The sequence below is a fragment of the Strongylocentrotus purpuratus genome, unplaced genomic scaffold (assembly GCF_000002235.5).
Source record: "Strongylocentrotus purpuratus isolate Spur 01 unplaced genomic scaffold, Spur_5.0 spur5_scaffold_15, whole genome shotgun sequence".
NCBI lineage: Eukaryota > Metazoa > Echinodermata > Echinoidea > Camarodonta > Strongylocentrotidae > Strongylocentrotus > Strongylocentrotus purpuratus.
This window is the reverse complement of record NW_022145600.1, coordinates 4,588,486-4,610,729: the sequence shown is the minus strand read 5'-3', so window position 1 is coordinate 4,610,729 and position 22,244 is coordinate 4,588,486. Positions and strand designations below refer to the sequence as shown.

At 37.4% G+C, this 22,244-nt stretch overlaps 1 protein-coding gene and 1 long non-coding RNA gene across 2 annotated transcripts; both read left to right on the top strand.

The window, feature by feature from the left end:
* The first annotated feature begins 9,467 nt into the window (after nucleotides 1-9,467).
* LOC105436477 (vesicular inhibitory amino acid transporter-like) lies at nucleotides 9,468-21,744 on the top strand. Its single transcript, XM_030985411.1, has 4 exons — nucleotides 9,468-9,645; nucleotides 9,961-10,106; nucleotides 19,340-19,497; nucleotides 20,258-21,744. Exons 1-4 carry the CDS (start codon nucleotides 9,521-9,523, stop codon nucleotides 21,377-21,379), a joined length of 1,551 nt encoding a protein of 516 aa, XP_030841271.1. The 5' UTR covers nucleotides 9,468-9,520; the 3' UTR covers nucleotides 21,380-21,744.
* LOC115923993 lies at nucleotides 10,937-13,551 on the top strand. Its single transcript, XR_004064106.1, has 4 exons — nucleotides 10,937-11,044; nucleotides 12,189-12,333; nucleotides 12,657-12,818; nucleotides 13,252-13,551. It is a non-coding gene; the product is annotated as an uncharacterized LOC115923993 (long non-coding RNA).
* Nucleotides 21,745-22,244: the final 500 nt, after the last annotated feature.

Below are 22,244 nucleotides of genomic sequence, written 5' to 3'. Positions count from 1 at the left end.
GTTTAAATAATCAAAGGAGATGGTACAGTGAAAGGTCAAAAGGAAAAAAAAAAGTGGAGAAAAAATTGTTGGAGACACCCGGACTCGAACCAGGGATCTCGAGGTTGAAAGTCAAGTGCGTTACTGATATACCAAAACATCTCCCATAGCGATTACACGTAAACGGGAAATGGAATTCTGAAGTCCTACTTTGCAAGTGAAATATGAGCATGATCCCGGCATCTAATCGAAAAATAAAGGGCACACTTGTGATAGCTCATTGTCTCAGCTACAACATATCCGAAGCTCAGCGAAAACGAAGCTACAACAACGGAGATTTTGCTCGCGAAAGACAGGAGTGTAGAAACCAGTTTTGAGAAAAAGTCATGTCCCATAGAGAATACACGCAAAATGCGAAAAATTGACATGCCTCCTTTAATCGCAAAAATACACCATGATACTTTTGTCAAAAATAAAAATTGTGAACATTACATTTGTAGAAAATTGTCTCAGCTAGAACATATTAAAATTAAAAAAGAAAATTGATCAATATTTACAGAGATACAATCAATTTTCCAAAAATATGCTGACGTCATAATATGCAAATTAAAATTTTGAGTTTGGAGGCTATTATGATGACGTCATGAGTTATTTAAGGATCAAATGAGACATGAAATCATATCTCCGACTCATAATCTATCCAAATATGACAAAATATTAGGAGTTTCTGTCTATTCTAAAGAGTTACAATGAATTTTATATAGGCATGTTTTTGCCCATGTATTGTGGATAAAGATAACGCAAATCCGCGCGTGCTGTCAACTTTGACGGACGCTCATTGCGTTAATAAAAGGTGAACAAATTATCAAAATGCTTTGAAAAATGTACCGAATATGATGACAGAAAAAGATCGGCGATTCTATGTTGCAAAATGCAAGTACGCGCGAAAACGCGCGCGCATGCACGTGTGCGTAATTTTTTTTATCAAATGCTCCATATGGCCTGAAACGTATGCAAAAAAAATTTGGGATGATTTAGAGCATTTTTAATTTTTGCGCGCGCGTAAACGCGCGGACGAGCGCGCACGCGCGCATTTACGCACGTTTATTGACCTCAACTTGACCGGACGGATATTGATCTTAATCATGATAAATATGAATGAAAAATTATTATTCGTTATAAAGATATGATCATTAGTTGATTTTCACAAAATGGCGCCTGGATGACGTCACGATGACTTTGAGTCTTTGAAAAGTCACGCAGTTCTAAGTTAGACTAAGATCTATCATCATTGAAAGATTCATAACAATGGCTTCGTTCAGTCTTGAGATATCCTGCGAACAAATTCGAGGAAGAATAATAATAAATAAATAAATAATAAAAATCTTGACGAAATCAAAAGGTGATACGTCTACGTACGTATCACCTAACAACATCTGCCGATAGATCTTGATCTAAGTTCGTGCCAATATGCATTGCAAAAGTAAAAGAAGGGTCCGTTTCATGGAGCTTTTGCGAAGCATCCCTCACGCGGAGCCGTTTTCAATCCATTTTAATGTATATATTGGAGAAAACTGCCAAGCATGTTAACGGCGCGCGATAGCCGAGTGGTCTAAGCGTTGGTCTTCGATACAACTCTTGTTGTACGCAAGAGATCGAATCCCGTCTTCGACAAAAATGTAAATTATTATTATTTTTTTATTTTTTAGTCTATTTTTTTTCGGCATATAAAAGTATTAATGACTGCTTTAATATTCGAGAAATAGTTGTTTTCATACGCTCTCGGGAAGGTTACAATTGGGCTATTCCCCTCGGCAAGCCTCGGGGAATAGCACAATTCTAACCTTCCCTTGAGCGTAATAAAACAACTATTTCTCTCAAAGCAGTCATTAATACTATAATCCATCCTTTGATATTTAAACTGCACTGCTCCTACTGTGTGCTTTTTTCACACTCTCCCTGATCTATAAAGGGTGCTTTCTTTATTTGATCATCAACAGAAGCAAAAGGCTAGGCCACGAACTTTTCGAAGCGTGACCAGATTCCAAGTATTCTTAAATGAGGGCATTAATGTATGTAGAAAAAAACAGGATTAAGATCCCATGCAACACTTCGAAATTTAAAAGAAGAATAAGAACAAAAAAGTTGAGATTCAACCTTTATGTCTAGACGTTCCATAATGCAATTCGTTTTGGTATTTTATTCCATCTCAGAGTGATTATAGAAGTTATTTTTTAAGGATAATAAAGATAAAGCTGTCCGGGTTTTTAAAGATAATGCGTCAAAACAAATCGAACAAGCTGTTTATTTCTTTATTCATGGTCTGTTTCTACTGTTAATCTATTTTCCTTGCCAACCCTCGAAAACGAATTTAGTATGCATTTCACAGAGGGAAGTTTGCATATTGATGAAACATATGGGCGCAGGCCAAGATTTAAACCCACTCAAGTGTGAATTTGGCGCATCTTCACTCATCTTCTTCAACTAGGAAATGGACTTCATTGTAGCCTTAGGACATGGTGAAATGAAATTGATAAAAGAACATCATAATCAGATTATCCGACCCCGGAAACACCATGAATTCATCAACTTTTATCATACTGGTCCTTTTCCTTTTGAAACTACGCTTGACCTTTAACTCGGATGGCGGCCATTTTTTATTTGGCCAATATGGCCAGCATGACAGCCCCAAGGAGACCTGCAATATTGATACAAGCATGCAACATCATAATCAGATTCTCTGACCCAGAAAACCCCCTTACTATATAATTTTTTTTTTTTTTTTTTTTTTTTAAATCATTTTAGCTCTTTTCCTTTTGGAACTACTATTGATCTGTAACTATCAGATGGCGGCCATTTTGGATTTGACCAATATTACCAGTATGACCCGAGGAGATCTCAAATCGATGAAAGAATATCATAATCAGATTCTCTGACCCCGAAAACCCCATAAATATATAAACTTTTATCATACTAGCCCATTTTCTTTCGTAACTACACTTGACCTGTAACTATCAGATGGTGGCCATTTTGGATTTGACCAATATGACCAGTATGGCAGCCCCAAGGAGATCTTACATTGATGAAAGAATATCATAATCAGATTCTCTGACCCCCAAAACCCCATAAATATATAAACTATTATCATACAACCGCTTTTCCTTTTGGAACTACGCTTGACCTTTAACTCAGATGGCGGCCATTTTGGATTTGCCCAATATGGCATACCCAGAGGGTGCCCTTCTTGGCGTCCGGAAGAAATCATAAAAGTATGGTATAATCTACCTTTGGGCCAAATTTGGTGCTTTTAGAAGAATCTGCACCAAACAACCCATATTTAGCCCTAACAGCCTCCACTATATTGACTATGTATATGTGTGGACTAGAGTACGGACATTCGGTGCGGCAGGCGGACTATTGGTGCGAGACCTCTTCCGCACGGATTGTCCGTTAGACATTTGAGGCGCGCACGGAATGTCCGACACGGACATTCTGCGCGGATAAAATCCGCACCGATCGTCCGCTCTCGATCGATCTCCAATAGTCGGACGATCGGTGCGGGTTACATTCTACGCGGTCACACCGGAACAAAATGATGTGTATTATTGTTTTATAAGATTATGTTTTATAACATGATGTTTTATAACATGATTTTGATAATGACCGGTCAATACCATTGGATAATGACCGGTCATTATCCAAATTACGCGTTTATAGGCAAAATAAAAGTCTGGTCAGTGAGTGTACGCTTTCAACCAATCATTTTGATTATGATCCACGTCATCATCTTATAATCATAAATATTCATGATACGCATGCACACAGAATCTGAACCGATAATTTTATCAAATAATGAGATTTCATACAAAAATTACAAGTGCAAATTTACTTGAAATAAATGTCATTGAAAGAAAATCATTAGGCTTAAATACCGTGAACGAATGACTACCCAACTTGTCCGAGATCATAATCATTGCGAGAATCCGGCCGGCTGATCGGTGATAATATAGGGTATAAAAGACTATGGTATCCTGAACCACTGGAGATTTTTCCGATATGGTTTAATGGCTACAAGGCTTGAGTGAACATTATTGCTGATGTGATTGAGGGAAATGATAATAGGTGTGTTTACAACGTCACTAGTTGGGTGTATAGCGGTCTATGAATACTCTTTTTCTGGCTTTTGTAGTTTTGTTGAGAACATTAAGTAGGGTGTTTTTTAGAGACGGGGAAGGTTCCACCATTTTGTGAACCAATATTATTGGCAATTCGTCATAGAGCATCTTTGCTGGGAGCAATTATTCATCGAGCCTGAACTCTGATTTTCATCCATTTCGGCTGATAGAAGTTGATTTGTAAGTATTTAAGATTTAGACATTCTGTATTTTCTTTTGTTTCATTCATAAGCGCCATGAAGTTGTTTCATAATTACGAATAGTCTTCCTCCTCCTCCTCTCAACCCACCTCCCTCACGCTTCTTCTCCTTCTTCTCATTCTCTTCACCCTCCCTTTCTCATCCTCCTCCTCTCTCATGCCCACCGCACACTTTACGATTTTACTGCGACTCAATTTCAGAACAAATGGCAATTATACTAGGCAAATCTAGACACACATCATCTTCTTCAGTTCTAAATTATAATATGAAATCTAACAACCTTAATCTTAGTGCATAGTCTTCTAGTCAGAATAAAAGCCGAATCGGCTTCGAAACAATCATAGACAACCGCTCTTGACATCTAATTGAAGCTTATATATAGAGAGAGATATATATAATAGTTCTCATATGCAAATTTTCCTCTGTTAAATGCATAATAAATTCTTTTTGGAGGGTTGGCAATGAAAATAGATAAACAGTAGAAACATACCATGAATAAAGAAATAAACAGCTTGGTCGATTTGTTTTGAAGCATTATCTTCAAAAACCCGGATAGCTTAAACTGTATTATCTTTAAATATAACGTCCATAAAATCACTCTGAGATGGAAGATACTACCAATACGAATTGCATTATACAACGTCTAGACATAGCCTAAAGGTCGAATCGCAACTTTATTTTTCTTATTCTTGTTGTACATTTCGAAGCATCGCATGGGATCTTAATTACTGTCTTTTCTACATACATCAATGCCCCTATAAATTATCTGGTCACACTTCGAAAAGTTCGTGGCCTAGAATTTCGTTTCTGTGATGATCAAATAAAGAAAGCACCCTTTATAGATGAGGGAGAGCGTGAAAAAAACACACAATAGGAGCAGTGTAATTTAAATATCAAGGGATGGATTAGATTTTATTTCTAAAATGAAATGAAAGGGCTATTTTACTTTCAAGAGCCCTTTCATTCCATTTTTAGAGATAACCTCTCTTTCTCTCTTACATTGTTATGTAACTAATCAAGTTTGGCCCAAGTATAAATATGAAACATAATAAATCACCTGGTTTAGATGGATATACCGTCGAATTTTTTAAACATTTTTGGAAAGAATTACACATATTTTTAGTGAGATATTTGAATTCTGCATATTCATCAGGAATGTCCTATACACAGAAATTAGGAGTCATCTCTTTAATTCCCAAAGGAAAAAAAGATAGACATTACTTGAAAAATTGGAGACCCATATCTTTATTGAACGTGGTGTATAAATTAGGTTCCGCTTGTATAGCAAACAGATTAAAGAACGTACTTCCTTTTCTTATACATGAAAATCAGAAAGGCTTTATGTCAGGGCGCTTCATTGGAGAGAATATCCGTTTGTTATATGATATATTACTGTACACTGATATCAATGACATTCCTGGTTTATTGCTGCTTATAGATTTTGAAAAAGCATTTGATTCTATTTCTCATGATTTTATTAGAAAAGTATTGCACTTTTTTAAGTTTGGTCCCTCTATGGTAAAATGGGTTAATGTATTCTATGAAAATGCTCAATCCTGTGTATTAATCAATGGACACCTGTCTCCACGATTTTCAATAGAGCGAGGTTGTCGTCAAGGAGACCCCATGTCAGCTCTTATCTTTCTATTATGTGCCGAAATACTAGGTCTTTTGTTTAGAAATTCCGATTCCATTGTTGGTTTGAGCTTACCTGGTAGACAACTTAAATGAATTCAATATGCAGATGATACTCTTCTTACATTGAATGGGTCAGTAACGGAATTAAACAGTGCATTAAACATTTTAGATAAATATAATGCAATGTCTGGTTTAAAAGTTAATATACAGAAGACACATGCGATTTGGATTGGAGGATTTAAAAACAAGAAAGATGGTGTTCTTTTGAATAGAAATCTAAATTGGGTGTTCGATGATTATTTCAGATATTTAGGTATAGACTTTTGTACGGATTTGCCCAAATTGATAATTCACAATTATAATGAAAAATTTAAAGAAATCAAAAGTCAAATGACATCGTGGTTAAGGCGATACTTAACTGTTCTTGGAAGAATCACTGTCGTCAAGTCATTGTTGGTATACAAATTAAACTACCTTTTTTTGTCCCTCCCTAATCCTGGTGAAAATCTTTTGAAAGATATAAATGCTCACTTTTATAGATTTATATGAGGGGGGGGGGGGGAGAAACCTGATAAAATAAGTAGAAATCAAATGTCACAAAGTTACTCAGACGGAGGGGTTAAAATGATAGATATATACACACATTGCCAATCATTAAAAATTTCCTGGATTAAGAGATTAGTAATTGGCTCAATGGATAGCAATATCCTCTGTCTTTTGCAATCTTTCTTGCCTGAAGTGCAAGATTTAAAATTATATATGGGAAACAATTATTTTCGGGAACTGGCAGGTAAAACAAAAAACCTTTTTTGGAAAGATATGTTCATGGCTTATAGTACGCTCTTGTCCATGCATTGTGATAACATTTCTTGCCAGCCCTTATGGAATAATGACTACATTAAAATAGGCAATAGCTCAATATATAATAAAAAATTGTGTCAAAAGGGAGTTCGTTTTGTCAATGATATTTTAGACAAAAATGGTGATTTTTTTCTCTCTGGAACACTTCCAAGATAAGTATAATATTCAAATAAATTTTCTTTTTTATCGTGGATTATGCGATGCAATTAGACAAGGGTTTAACAATGTACTATTTTTAACAAGGTGTCACAACCTCTTTTCCCAGATACAATGGCATTTGTTATGAAACGTATTAAAGGATGTTCACATATTTATGCAATTTTATTAAAGAGAAGAAAAGGACTATGTAAAAGTTTTCTTAAATGGAAATTGATTTTCGACCTGAATGATAAGAGTTGGGAAACATATTGTTCTATTGGATTTAATTGTACCATTGATGTGGGCTTACGATGGTTTCAGTTTAAAGTCATGCAACGCATATTATATACGAACGATCTACTGTTTAAAATGAATTTAGTCCCAAGAAAAGAATGTACATTTTGTAATGAACAGATTGAAACAATTATACATCTCCTATGTGATTGTACGCATGTTAAAAATATTTGGGGTAGGTTAGAACACTGGATTAATACTAGAACCGGAAATAAATTAACATTTTCATTACAAGATAAATTATTTGGTTTAAAAGGTTCAAATAATTATGCATTGAATTGTATACTGATTGTGGTGCGACAGATGGTGTATACTTCCAAAATAAAAAAACAATTGCCCGACTTTGATAACATTAGAGTTTCGATTTTAAATTACTTCAAAAACGAAAAGTATATTGCAAATTCGAATTGTAGAAATAATAAATTCACAAGAAAATGGTTTCAATTCAGGAATTTGTTTACTTAAAATGATATTTTTTCTGTATTTGTTTTTCTTTACATGAGTGTCAGAAATGAATTATTGATTTGTTAGTTTTCTCAACAGTTCAACAATACTTGTATTTTTAAAAGCCAATTTCATTTATGTTATAAATGTAAATTACCTTGGAAATATATTTTGTATGTGTTTCAAATGAAAATCAATAAAATCCCTGTGGAGGGAAAAATATGAAGAAAAAAAAAAGTTTGGCCCCAATGATCTATTACATTAAATTAATCAGTAAGAATCATTACAAATAATCATTGAATAACATAGAAGTATTTTGATATTTGCACTAACCTAGACAATTTGGATTGAATTTTGAAACTTTGAAACGCTACTATTACGACTAGTCATGTTATCGCTTATTTAGGAGCGCTAAAAACAAAAGTACCATATCTCTTACAAAATCGCAGAATTCAAAGAGAAACCTAAACTGTCTACGTTATTAATTAACATACACTGGTGTGTCAGATATATTGTGATCATTCACAAAGGAAAGGCCAGCTCACAAATAAATTACATTTCCTCTCTCAGCTCTCTTTATGTTCATGTGACCTTTGGAAAAGTTCGTTCCCGATTTTGGCGCATGCGCAGTGTGCAATTACGAACTCGCTCATTCAATACACTGGGCCCATCCTATGAAAATCCCGAAGCAATTTGATAATGTCTTGTCCCTCACTTGCCATTTAAAAAAAGTAAATATTACATTTTTCTTATCAATGCCTCATTTCAATTGATTTATAATGTCATATATGGTTTGAAACCCATTAGATTACTAGTTCTTGTGCCTTTAAATAAAAAAATTAATGTCGTTTTTGCGTTCGTTTTTTTGTTTTTTCATTGTTTTTTTTTATATACATCTACACATTTCATATTTTTGTAATTGATTTTGCCGTTGATAGGCCCGAGGCCTTTGCAATCCTAACATAATTGAATTTGTTTGTGTTTTATACTTGTTATTTCTCTTTTAATGTAGGTTATTGTCATTGTGATTGTTCTTTTTGTTCAAATGTGAAAATAAAATGAATTGAATTGAATTGAAAACTACCATAGGCTGATTGTTGTAAGGGGGAGGGGGGGGGGGGTACAATGACCCCTGTTTCACCCTACGGTCCATCTCACCACGATTTCACCTGTAATTTTGCACAGGTGTCCTAGGGTACGTTTATGCTCAACTTTTTTCGGCCAGAATGAGGCATTTGTTATGCGTTTAGTTCAAAACATGGTTGCGTCCTTTCTCATTTTTGTAGAATCACAGAAAAACGGCGATTGTAATCGCCGATCGTAAACTCACTAAAAGGTGTGTTTTGGATCGGCGATTCTGGGGAAGCATAAACGCACAATCGTTTGTAAACGCGTTTAAATGGGGTCACTGACGTAGTGTGCGCAGTGCAGGTTTGCGAATCTAGACTCTGCACTGCACTTCTCTGGCTCCTCCAGGCATGATTCTGGCTCTGAGCCAGAATCATGCCTAGAGAAGCCAGAAAAGTGAGCATAAACAGTACACCGTGGAACTGCGATTACGATGAGCGTTTCAAATCGCTCATTCTGCCTTCAAAATTGAGCATAAACGTACCCCTAGAGAGGTTATGAAGTACTCGTAGTGCATATACATTTCATTTCAAAGGAAATTTAAGACGACTATACATTTTGATAATGATTTCATTTCATAATTATTATGACTTTCATCACAGAGTGGGCCTAACATCTGACCAGGACTAATCGAATTGCGACCAAATCTCATCCCCTCTGATAATGGATAACCTGCGAGCTGTAAGATCTAAACTGCTCACCAGGCTAGCTTCGACTGGTTTAATTCGACATCCTGGGAATGGGGAGGATATTGAGCTTTGTCCTAAGGATCAAGTTGTTACTCGCGAGTATGTATCGTCATTCATCCCGCCATACGTTCAAGAAAATGAAAGTCAGAAAACAGAAATACACAGAAAACGTACTAAAATAATCATGAAAAAAGTTGAAATATGTCCATAAATGATAGAATAACTTAAAACCTTGTAATGATTTTAAAAATTATATAGGCCTATTCGTCTGTAAAAGAAGAGGAAAAGAAGAATGGAAAATGTCAAAATTTCGTTTTAACATGTTAAAAAAAATGTGAGAGAAATTGTATTTTTGTGTTTATAATGTCGCCACTTGGTGGTTGAACCCTTCTGTCTTCTTTTCTATCTCTTTAGATACACGAATGATCTGACGTCACCTGCTGATGATACCCCGGATGCTGAGACACCGAGCGGCTCTTCTTCTCACACCCTATCTGATGGAAGTGTGTTAGAAGCGAGCACGGAATCAGATCATCTTCGTCAAATGGACGAAGATTCGGGTAAAATATTTTTTATCCCGGGTATTTTCACCCCCTTTATTCATAAACAAAATTTGTTTTACGCTACTGAAGATGCCCACTCCCTCCACTTTTTGAATTGCCTTTCAAGTTTGTAATCGTTCAGGTGAATTTAAATTCATTTTAAACATGCGTGAAATATGCATCATATGAGTTGCATCAAATGAAAGAGGAGGATCCCCAGCAAACACAAAACGTTTTTAGAACGTTTACAGAACGTTCTTATCAGGTTCCGTACGTCTTCGTCCATATTAAACGTTTAAAAAACGTTTATATAACGTCTAAGTTGGGACTTTACATTCGCTGCGGAGCTAGGTCTTTTGAAGACGTTCAGAAAACGTTTTTTGGACGTTACAAATTAAACGTTCTTGGATAGGTCCTGTAAAACGTTTACAGAACGTTTTATTCAGACGTATTTTGTTGAATTTATTTTTTATGTCCAAATAAATATTTCCTAAAAAATACCAGCTGGCGAAATTAGGCCACATGCATACGCATAGGGGGGTCGAGGTATGTCAAACTGATGCACTCCAGTGGCGTAGCGATGTAGGGAGGCACGTGCCCCCAATAATTTTGAGGAAAAAAAATAGAAAACATAAGGTGACATTATTTTGAAGAAAAAAGAAATACATAAGGAGTGACCCCTCCCCCTCACATAATGTTTGTGCCCCTCCCCCCCCCCCCCCCCCAGTCAGTCCGACCGCGCTACATTATGCTCCATTCAACCACGTGTATACAAAGTGCGTACGCACCGTATATAATCGTACCACTAGCTGTATAGGTCAGTGAATCGTATCCGGCGCGGCCGGTGCGGCGCGCTCGCTCCAGAGCTTGCCGCGTGTTTTAAACTGACTGACGAGTTGACTGCTTGATGACGTGACTTCGAGATTTCAAATAATCTGTTAGACTGCGACACCGAGGTAAGCGTTATTTTAACATTTTGATATCTGTAAGGAATTTAAGCTTTGTTTGATTGATTTTGAAGCATGTAAAATGAAATAAAATATTGATTATTTGCATTAAAACTAAAAGTACGGCAGACTCTATGTCGCATGTGCAGGCCGTTGAAACTTTCATTGCATTGACTGGTGTGGTAATTGGGTAGGCTAGGGTATGTGCACACATAACTCCAGGAAGCTCCGATGCCGAACGGCGTCGGAGCTTCTTGGAGTTGGTGCATACATAGCTGCATTACTATCCTGGCTGTGTGTATTAAAAGCTGTGCTATTGATACTCAACATTTCAAACACCACTGTACAAAACTCTTTCACTAAAAATCGGTACTTTAGTGACAATTGATGACACCTAAATAGCAGTAGATCTAGTCTAATAAAATACAATTTGTTCAACTTACCGATGTTATTTTGTTGGAAAGAACAATTTAGAAATTCAAATTGTTTGTCTAGATCTACTGTCAAAATTTGCTTACAGCCGCATCGGCATGATAAGTGCATTTGTGTATTATGTGTGTATTGACTATTCCTTTTGAGCAAATGCTGCCTATTATAACACGTAGTGCAGTGCTAGAGGTCAATACGCATAATAGCATGGACTCTTTGCTGGAGTGGGTATGTGCGCATGGCTCGTTACATTACATGGTAATCGGATGATTAAAACAGTCGAGTTGTTAACTTTGCTGTCTGGAAAAATCATGGAAAGTTCCCATCAGGATTTAAAATGCTATTTCGTGAAGAAAATAAGTCCCTCGACTACCAGCTCATTTCTCGACTTATTTACTCTTCCCTCAATAGCATTTAAAATCCCACGGGAATGGAACATTCCATGCTTTTCCCTCCACCACCATTTAGCAACTTTATATTATCCCACCCCCTATTACAACAGGTTTGTTTTTAGGCAATTGAAATAGCTCCCCAAACCACCTTTTTGTATGGATATTGTTTTTTTAGAAATATCGAGACCTAGATCTAGAGGCCTATCTTGTTATCAATTTCGTCTCTTTAAAAAAAATCTTTTTAGCTCAGATGACACATTATTTAAAGAAATTGATGTCCAATAACGTAGATTAATAACTTAAGGATTGATTTGTTTTATTTTTACATACAGGCAACTATGTAAAAGCGCAAAAGCATCGCCAGGAAGGCAGAGGACACGTCAAACCTGGTATCGGAAAATGATGCTGTGTAGAAGCGAAAGAGACGTCTTCCCCAGAGATTTAGCAAATCTTCTAGTGATTCCGGAATTGACGCTGGTAAGTATTTGTCTCTTGATGGTTAGTAGTGCTTGGTTCGGCCAGAGACGTATAATTTACATCTTATTTCTTGTTTTCTTCAAAATCCAACAGATGAAAACCTAAGATAATTTATTTGGGATAGCTAGACCTGCTTTGTGTCCCAGCCATGCAAAATGATGATTAATAGATGTGGCACCATTCCGGCAAAACTGGAAATTTGTAATCTAGGCATAAATTTCGGACAAGAAGTTTGCATTACCCAAAAGTTTGTTCAGTTTATGAGAATTCTTGTCATGTCTTGATATCCCTTTTAACATCTGCAATGTGTCTCTGTTTTTCAGATCTTGAATCGGTTAGGACCCAAGAAAACAACATGTACGCGGAGGAACGACTAAGGCTGTGGCAGCAGAGATACCAATGCCGAAACTGAATGCGAAGTCCAAGTCCACATCACATTTTTCAGTTCCAACCCACAACTCCAGCAAGGGCTCGGGCTTCGGAAAGTAAGTTTTTTTCAGATAGCATTTCACAAACGAAAGTTTCTGAGGGGTTTTTTATCATCAGAACATATACTGTAGAGCGTATAAACTAACAAAACAACATTTGCCATCTGTACTAAGTTGCTATACTAAAATACTGTTGGATTGGATAAGAGAGGCAGATTATCTCGGCGTACATGTAATTTATTTCATCAACAAGGCATGGGTATAGTTTTCTTACAGAAGAGTCGCTTTTAAATCCTTACAGTATTTATACTTTGTTGGAAGCGCTGCACAGGTGTCGTCTTTGAAGCTGGGTGATATATTCCTGAAGTGACTAAATTTTTCAGCTATCAAACATATCTCCCCAAAATATCCTATTAATTTGCTGTCAAACTTTTTAATGACTTGAACTGTTATTATAATGTATTTTATGTGTCTGTTTTTTTCTTCTCAGGCAATTTTCAAGTGCAGGTACTGTGTACGCTGCAGAGGCTGGAGGAAGGGCAGCAGCAGCTGACGCAGTTGGTACAAAAACTGCTTTTGTCCAAATCGGGAGCGGCGGTTGATGTGGAAGACCTGAGGGAGGCGTTTACCAAACCAGTGAACACCAAATTTTCATTCAAGGTAGATTAAGATACCTTCATTCAGGGGCAATGCAAAAATCCTAAAACTCATATTGAAACCAAATTTGACCATTTCAGCTAATAATGGAGAAACTTTATCAGCGACATAACAGTTTTGTTGGTGCATCTTTTTTAATTGAATTGCCATCATCTTGTTGAGAATGCAAGACAAAGTTGTATAGGTCTGTAAATTTACTTCTTTTTGTAAGGATGCTGAAACCGATGGCCCGAATTCACAAAGGAGGTTTGAGCTCAAACCTTGGTTTTTGTACGTCATATGACGCGTTTTACGCGTTTTTTACAAACCTGGTTTGTAAAGAACAAAAGTAGGTTTGGCGAAACAAAAGGAGGTTTGAGCTCAAACCTTTATAGTCTGAGCTCAAACCTTGCTTTGTGAATTCGGGCCAATGTGTGTGCTGCCAAACTCTCTTATAACCTTGTCTTCTATATTCATAGACCCTTAAATTTGAGTATTTATATTTGCCTGTTAATAATTCATATCAACTCATTTCTATCAGTTTATTGTAAATAGCTTTTTGTAGATTGTTCATGTGTTTTGTGTTGATTTTATATTTGAAGTAAGATGCAAGGTCCAATGCAAGGCTTCTGGGAAATATTGACCTGCCCACTAAATCTTTGGTCGATCAAAAGGACAATTTTTTACTCGGATTTAAAGGGGAAATCTACCCTAGAAATTTCACTGCTGCAATCAAAGGAGACAAATTTGAACAAAATTAAAAATAAGAAATGGGCAAACTCGGTAAGGAAACTACTCTTTTGTTTACATTTTCTAGTAAATTACTCTCGGCTATTCAAATTGACAATGCTGATGACATCTTGAGTAGCTCTAAATTCACTTTGTACACAAAATTTCACATTTTCTAACCCCCATAGTCAAAGCATGTTGTGTAGAAAGCTACTCGTCATTAGTAATCTGAACATACTCTGATTAAAAGCTGTGGAAATGTGTAACTTTAAGGAAAATTTAGAAAATATGAAATTTTGAGTACAAAGTTGATGGATCGCTACTCACAGTTGGTGTCATCAGTGTTGCCAATTTGTAGAGCTGAAACGAGTGTAGTTTCCTTGTTTTTTTTTGCCGTACTTTCACTTGAAATGTGACTTCTTAAAATAGTCACATTTTTATCACTTGTAGAAGTTGATGAGAAAGTAAATACATGTACTCTTTTGAATAGTTATAATTTGCACCGGATGATGAAGCTAATCCTGGGTGGAGGCACATAGCTAAATCGGTTATTCACATGTATTTAATGATAATTAGTGACATTTTGTTAAAAGGTTCTGGTGAATTTATTCACATTGAATTTGATATAGTACACAAAAAATTCAATCCACTATTTGGTTTTACCAAAGATCAAGACTTATTATAGAAAGATTTCTTAATCATTTGCTGGGGCATCTTTTTGGCATGAATTGCCAGGTTCTGTAAATAACTCAAATTGCTTTTATAAAGTGTGTTACCAAAGTTGATATATGTGTGCTGCCAAATTATTGACACTATTCAAAGTATTCATTTTATCTTGCCTTGTATATTCATAGAGACATAGACCCGTGAATTATATGAGTATTCATATTTGCCAGTTAATGAGGCATATCTTCAACTCATCTATCATTTTCTTATGTTTTATTTGTAGATTGTTCATGTGTTATGTATCTATAGTTTTAAAGGGATAGTTTAGTATTGGTCAAACTTAACTTTAAAACCAAAACCTGCACCATCACGGTGCAAAGTAATAATTACAAACGGCCAAGTAAAGCCCCTGTTATTATTCAAAATGACCCGTTACTTTCAGTTTCTGCATTTAATGTTTGTTAAAATAATAATTAAATAAATATCTATATCAATTGCTTTTTAAAGAACTATTCAGATTTGTTTTCTTCAAAGTAGTCTTCAAGCATTTTTAATATTTTGAATAAAAATATATTTATGGATATTTCAGCCGTTTGTGAATCGATATTGATCAAATATCAATTTATTCTGAATATTAGATTTGTATGTTCTTTCGGGGGCACTTCGGGAAATACCAATACTCTTTTTCAAATATACATGATGTACTGTATTGCCAAGCCTTTGTACATATTTTGTAAATATGTTTGATAATAAATTCATAAAATCAATCAAATACATGTGTGACCTTTATTAAAAATTCACTGTATATTGGACGTTCTCAAAAGTTTTTCTGAACGTTCTTAAAACGTTTCCAAGACATTCTAGACGTTCTTAAAAGGTTTTCTGTACGTTCTCAAAACGTTTCCAGGACGTTCTAGACGTTCGTAAAAGGTTTTCTGAACGTTTTCAAAACGTTTCCAGTACATTCTACACGTTCTTAAAAGGTTCTCTTGGACGTTCTAGACGTTCTTTAAACGTCCTGGAAACGTTCTAGACGTTCCTTAAAGGTTTTCTGGACGTTTTTAAGGTTCTTAAAACGTTCTTAAAACGTCCCAAACGTCCGACAGGTTTTCTGCAGGTCATTGCACTTAAAAGCAAATCTATAAAAGGTTTTTTATTGGTTCTAAGAACGTTTAGAAAACGTTCAAAAAACGTCCAGTTGGAACGTTCCAAAAGACGTCCAAAACCTACCACAAATAGACGTCTTTAGAACGTTTTCACAAAACGTTTAGGAAACCAATTTGGAACCTTTTAGAACGTTCAGAAAACGTCCGATTGTTAGTTGGGTCTAAGCTTTACAAATACGTGTCATTTATCAATTATAATTATGATTAAGTTATGATGAAACATCGATAATTCTCGGTTCCGTTTGTAACCTGGTTAGATCATGTAAAGCTTAGATCCTCCTCTTTCATTTCATGCAACTCATATGATGCATATTTCACGCATGTTTAAAATGAATTTGAAGAGAGGAAGCCGTTTCGTTGACAACCAGCCATAGACGAAAGACTTCATTCTTTTGTTAATTCCGTTTGTTGCTACGGCAGTAGGCCAGTGAAAACGAATTCGTTTGATAACATTATGGAAATGCAAGCACTACTTTAAACAAACAGAACTTTGTCATTCCTTGCTCATTTTTCCTGATTAAGGTGTCATATGGAAGGGCAGAAACTCAACGTTCTAAAAAAAATTCAGATACCATCCGCCAAATGACTTTTTGGTTTCCTCTCTTCAAATTAATTTTAATCACTCATGCGTGAAATATGCATGAGGCACTTTTTTTTTGGTCCAATTTTTCAGTAAATATTATGCGCCGACTCAGTCAGCCGGTGAATAAGCGGGGGGGGGGGGGGGGGGGGTGAGACCACTATTTTTTCCCCACCTAATTCGTGAGAATTTAAAAAAAAAAAAAATTGACCCGTCAGCCCCCTCCCCCTCCCCCCCCCCCTCCCCGTGGATCCGCGCCTGCAGAGGATCCGGCCGGCGAATAACCGGTTGGGGGGGGGGGGGGGCTTTTGTTTTTTGTTTTTTATAAAGGTTAACTTTACGTTATTATCCTATTGTTTTTAATCGTTTTGGAGGTCTGGGGGGGCCGGGCCGGAATAATCGCTACGTGGATCCGCCCCTGGTAGTGAGAATGATAATTGTTGGTTGTGATCAGTTGTTTACCCATTATTCTCTGGAAGAGGAGTGGGGTGGGCGGTTCCATGACACATGCTTCGCCGACGATTGCTCCGCCGACATTTACTCCGCAAAACGCGACAATTGCTCCGCGACATTTGCTCCGCCGACAATTGCTCCGCCGACATTTGCTCCGCCGACAATTGCTCCGCAAAACGTGACAATTGCTCCGGTGAAAAATGCTCCTCGAACGTCGGTAACCCGACACATGCTCCGCCGACGATTGCTCCGCCGACATTTACTCCGAAAAACACGACAATTGCTCCGCGACATTTGCTCCGCCGACAATTGCTCCGCCGACAGTTGCTCCGCCGACATTTGCTCCGCTCAAAAAGTGCCCCGTAAAATACAAAGGCTACTACGACAATTGTTTCTCCTCCCCAAAAGTACCCCATAAAAGACAATAAAATTGCTCTCTGATCCAAAAGTGCGGCCTCTTGGAAGACATGAATGCTCCTTTGGCAATTAGTGCAATAAATGCTCAGCCGTTTTTTGCTATTCCCCATAATGTTTGATTAAAAAAAAATCAAGTTATAGCTCCTTATGCAAGTTCTCCGGCGAAAAATAATTACTCCGCTCAAAATCTGTTTCATGTATTACTCATTAGCTGATCCAAAGCTCAAGGCTATCTCTCTCTCTCTCTCTTTCTCGCTCCTCCTTTTCCCCTTTTTCACCCTTTTCTTGTCTTCTCAGCTCTTTTTTTTCCTCTCATGCTATGAGTCTTCTTTCATTTTCATCACTTCTTCTCTTCTCCCCCTCTCGAGTTCTATTTCTCTCTTAAATTTGTAACGTAATGTAGTACATGTAGTACATTCTTGTTTAGCATAGTATTTTCAATAAGATCCAGTCCGTATTCTATAGTATAGGTTTCTTTACTTCAGTTAAGTGTATGTAGCTTAATTACTATATATATATATATATATATATTAGTGTGTAAAACCCCCGTCTCATTCGAGTACTTTGTTTTCACTCACGGAGCCACCGGAAGAAGAGCAATTTGCTTATCTTGAAGAACTAACATCAAACTGCAACAAAATGATTTGTATAAATGGGAATAAGCAGAAAGGCTGCCATCTAATTTTCCAGTTTGAAAGGGTTCTCTTCTTTACGTATAGATGCCCTTCAAAGCTTATTTTGATCCCTCCCCTGTTGTTTTCTAGAACTTCCATGATGACCTAGTACATTGTATAATGCTTTACTTGCAGATGGTTTACCTAGTAAGATGCATGCGCTTGCTTGCATTGAGGTCATTTCAGGTCTTACATAATTATTGATGAGCTGTTTGAAATTAACTAGGAGCTATGCGCGTATTGGGGAATGTGGCTTGCTGCTCTACTTTTTTTCAAAAAACTTCCCATGACATGTAATGAGTGTTTAGTGTACATTATATGGGACAAAGTTATTTCAGTATATATATTCGAAATTACTTTTAGGTAACTCCTTTTTCCTCCCACATCATCAACATTCATTTATTTCATTTCATCCATTATTTCATGAAATGCATTCAGAAAATGAAGAAAAAAAGAAACAAAAATAACCCGTGAAAAAAAATATTGTCGGCGAAGCATTTGTCGTAGTACTAGTCGCATTTGTATTTTATGGGACACTTTTTGGGCGGAGCAAATGTCGTCGGAGCAAATGTCACCGGAGCAAGTGTCGCTTCATGCGGAGCAAAATGTCGTCGGAGCAAATGTCACCGGAGCAAGTGTCGCTTCATGCGGAGCAAATGTCACCGGAGCAAGAGTCGCTTCAGGCGGAGCAAATGTCGGCGGAGCAATTGTCGGCGGAGCGAATGTCGAAGGAGCAATTGTCGGCGGAGCAACTGTCGGCGGAGCAACTGTCGTTCGAGGAGCATTTGTCACCGGAGCAATTGTCGGCGGAGCAAATGTCGGCGGAGCAATTGTCGGCGGAGCAAATGTCGGCGGAGCAAATGTCGGCGGAGCAATTGTCGGCGGAGCAAATGTCGCGGAGCAATTGTCGCGTTTTGCGGAGTAAATGTCGGCGGAGCAATCGTCGGCGGAGCATGTGTCGGGTTACCGGGTGGGCACACATCCGAAATTTATTTGACATGCAAAATGAAAAGAGGAAGGAAAGAAGTTAATCAGCCCATGATCGTTCTTTCATCCTAGTTCATTCCCTCTTGTTTTTTGTTAGTGCGTGGGCAGGGCACGTACCCCCTGTGCCCCTGGATCAGTCAGTGGTGGTGATGACCAAAATGCCGTATTTCTTTCTTTAGTGAGACCCAATTGTCTGTAAAATAATGTCATCCTACCAATATAATTTATCAATAATTTTGTCTTTCTGACCTTTTCCTTATATCTGAGCAGAGACGGACAAGAGCAGCGCCTGGCAGGCTTGCTGGAATGTGAGTAACTGTATGCAAGGCATCGGCATCCTCAGCCTGCCATACACAGTGAAGGAAGGGGGCGTGGCAGTTCTGGTCGACATTGTAGTTATACTCATCCTATTGAACTATACCAGCAAGGTGAGATAAGGGAATCCCCCCCCCCCCGAATGACTTTTTGACCTGATGACGTCATGTTTAACAATCAGACTTGATTGCTGTCATATCGGTATTGCATGGGAAATTAACGGGAAATATACGCCTATAAGTTGAGGAATGCCTTGGACCAAATGATTGCATAGGCCTAACCACATAGTGTTTGTTTCATGACGCAATTTCAAAGTAAGAATTATTTAAATAGACACATTTTGAAGGCTATACTGTCTTCATCTATAACACGTTACAAACTGAAATTCACCAGGAATATATATATAGTTTTACATACATAAATGCAATAACAGAATTACTGATGATTCGTCGTAAAACATTTATGTGGATTGAATGAGATAAAAAGTGTCCCTTTGCCAAGTTACATTATATGTTCACCCGCTCTGTTTTTGTGCTGTAAAATGAAAATGAAAAAACAAAATCATAAACTTCACAATCAGTCCCCTTCTAGTTTGAACTACATTCTGATGCTCCTGAGCAGTGCCATTGTTGTTTATGTTGTTGTTGTTGTTGTTGTAGTTGGGTTTTAAGGCTGTCCAATGTGAAAAGATTATTTCCGCCTGGCTATACTGTTCCCCCAAGTTATTCATCAATAATGATTAGATGGCGCTGTTTCTTTTTCTTTGGCTCAAATATTGATTCATTGGTTCAGATTACCCCCTTTATGTTCTCATTTACTGCATTACAACTGAAAAAGCGCCTTTAATGATTGTTCGGCATTTCTGTTTTTCAGATCATAGTTTACTGTAAATATGACGACGAGGATGATGATGACAACGGGTCAACGAGAATCGACACAGATAGAAAAGCTGCACTTGCATCTGATCGTCCACAGGTTGTTCGAGAGACATACGCCGACATCGCTGATGCTTGCTTCAAACATGGTGGTCATGTTATCAACGTCTTACTGATCATTGAAGTAATGACAATGGCGGCGCTGTACCTTCAGTTGTCAGGTGCTCTACTAGTAGATACCTTCCCGCAAGCTGGTTTAAACCGGTTTACCTGGACAGCTTTAATAGTCGTTGTGCTCCTTCCAACTGTACTCTTCAAGAACCTCACGAAGATATCGTGGCTGAGCCTTGTGGCTTTGATCGCACTTGCCGTGATGTACTGTAGCGTGGTGTGGTACAGCTTCGGTCGTAGCATCCGATGGAAGATGGAGAGCATCCCGCCGTTTTCCATCGAACCCGTCGCCATCAGCGTCGCCGTGCTTTCTCTCAATTTCGGAGCACAGGAGATTATGCCAGGAGTGGAAGGCAGTATGCGAGAACCTTCGCGCTTTAACGTGATGCTCAACTATTCCTACATCGTCACAGCGTTCATCAGCGTCGCCTACGCCCTCTTCGCGTTTTTGACCTTCGAGGAAGACACCCAGGAGTTCATCACCTACAACATGCCTCGAGGACCGCTCCAAGCTGCAGTTAGTTGTCTCTTCGTCATCAAGTCCATCCTGACCTACCCGCTGATGATTTTCCTCGTCGTGAGTACCATCGACTCTATGAAGCTGTCATTCTTATCCCGTTGCTATCCAGATATTGCTGAACGCTGTCCACCTATTTGGGCCATCATCTTCAGGGTTCTCTTAGTAGGTCTGTCCTACCTGATGGCAGTAGCCATTCCTCATTTCTCTTTGCTAATGGGTGTCACTGGAAGTCTTATCGCACCATGGCTGGACTATATCTTCCCATGTCTGTTCTACTTAAAACTAAGAAAGAGGAGTATAAGAATGTTGGAGAAGGCATATCTTTGGTTTATCATCATGCTTAGTGAGATAACGGGTCTCGTAGGACTGTTTTACTCGTGCAGGGCAATGATTAGAGCATTTGGAGGAGATATCAATAACGAGTGGTGATACCTGCTCACCAATAGCACAGCACATTTAATTTTTTGTTTTTCATCCTTTGTTGATGGTGATTTAAAATTACCTGATTCCCTGGTTACATCAACGAGGCCGGCACCATACTGCCTATACAGAACGAAAAATAACAAATGACATTACGGGGACATTACCCACAATGTAAAAAAAATATGTCGGTCTAGAGTCGACTTGGAGTCTGCTTGGCAGTGTGACTTGGATATGATCATATTGGAGCATATGTTCGTTTTATCTATCTTTCTTTCTTTTTCCCTTTCTTTTTTTTCTTCTGAGTAATCCACACAAATACAAGCTCTGCTTTTGAGCGCATTTCTCAGTTTCCTTTAAAGTTCTACTTAATTGATGACATACTGATATATATATATATATATATATATATATATTGTATCCTAAAATGCTTTGATTACTTACCTACATTTAATATTGTCAAATTACAAATAAGTTTCATTTTCTATTTTACGTTGCAAATTTCATTCAATATTAATGTTATGAAAGCATTCTTCCATGGTTTGATTAAGTTATAGAAATAATATAATTTGAAATGAATTCAATGAACAAACGTCTCATACCTAATGTATGATATAGGACTATGATGTAGATGTAGTGCTCAGTCTTGAAGCACGTTTGTGATTTATTTATTTATTCATTTATTCATGATTTCTTTCAACAGGGTAGTTTGATTCAGTTCCACTGGAAGCCAGTGGACCTACTTTTCAAGAAAGCCCTGCCTTATACAATAACAGTGTAAAAACATAACAGAAATAATGCAATCATTAACAATTGTACATACATGTGAAATATCGAATTAAACATATATACCTTTAAAAAGTAATATAGGATT

Coding starts and splice junctions, on each gene's coding strand:
- LOC105436477 (XM_030985411.1), top strand. CDS start 9,521: ATGGATAACCTGCGAGCTGTAAGATCTAAACTGCTCACCAGGCTAGCT. Junction 10,107..19,339: donor TCAAATGGACGAAGATTCGG/GTAAAATATTTT, acceptor ATATCTGAGCAG/AGACGGACAAGAGCAGCGCC. Junction 19,498..20,257: donor TATTGAACTATACCAGCAAG/GTGAGATAAGGG, acceptor TCTGTTTTTCAG/ATCATAGTTTACTGTAAATA.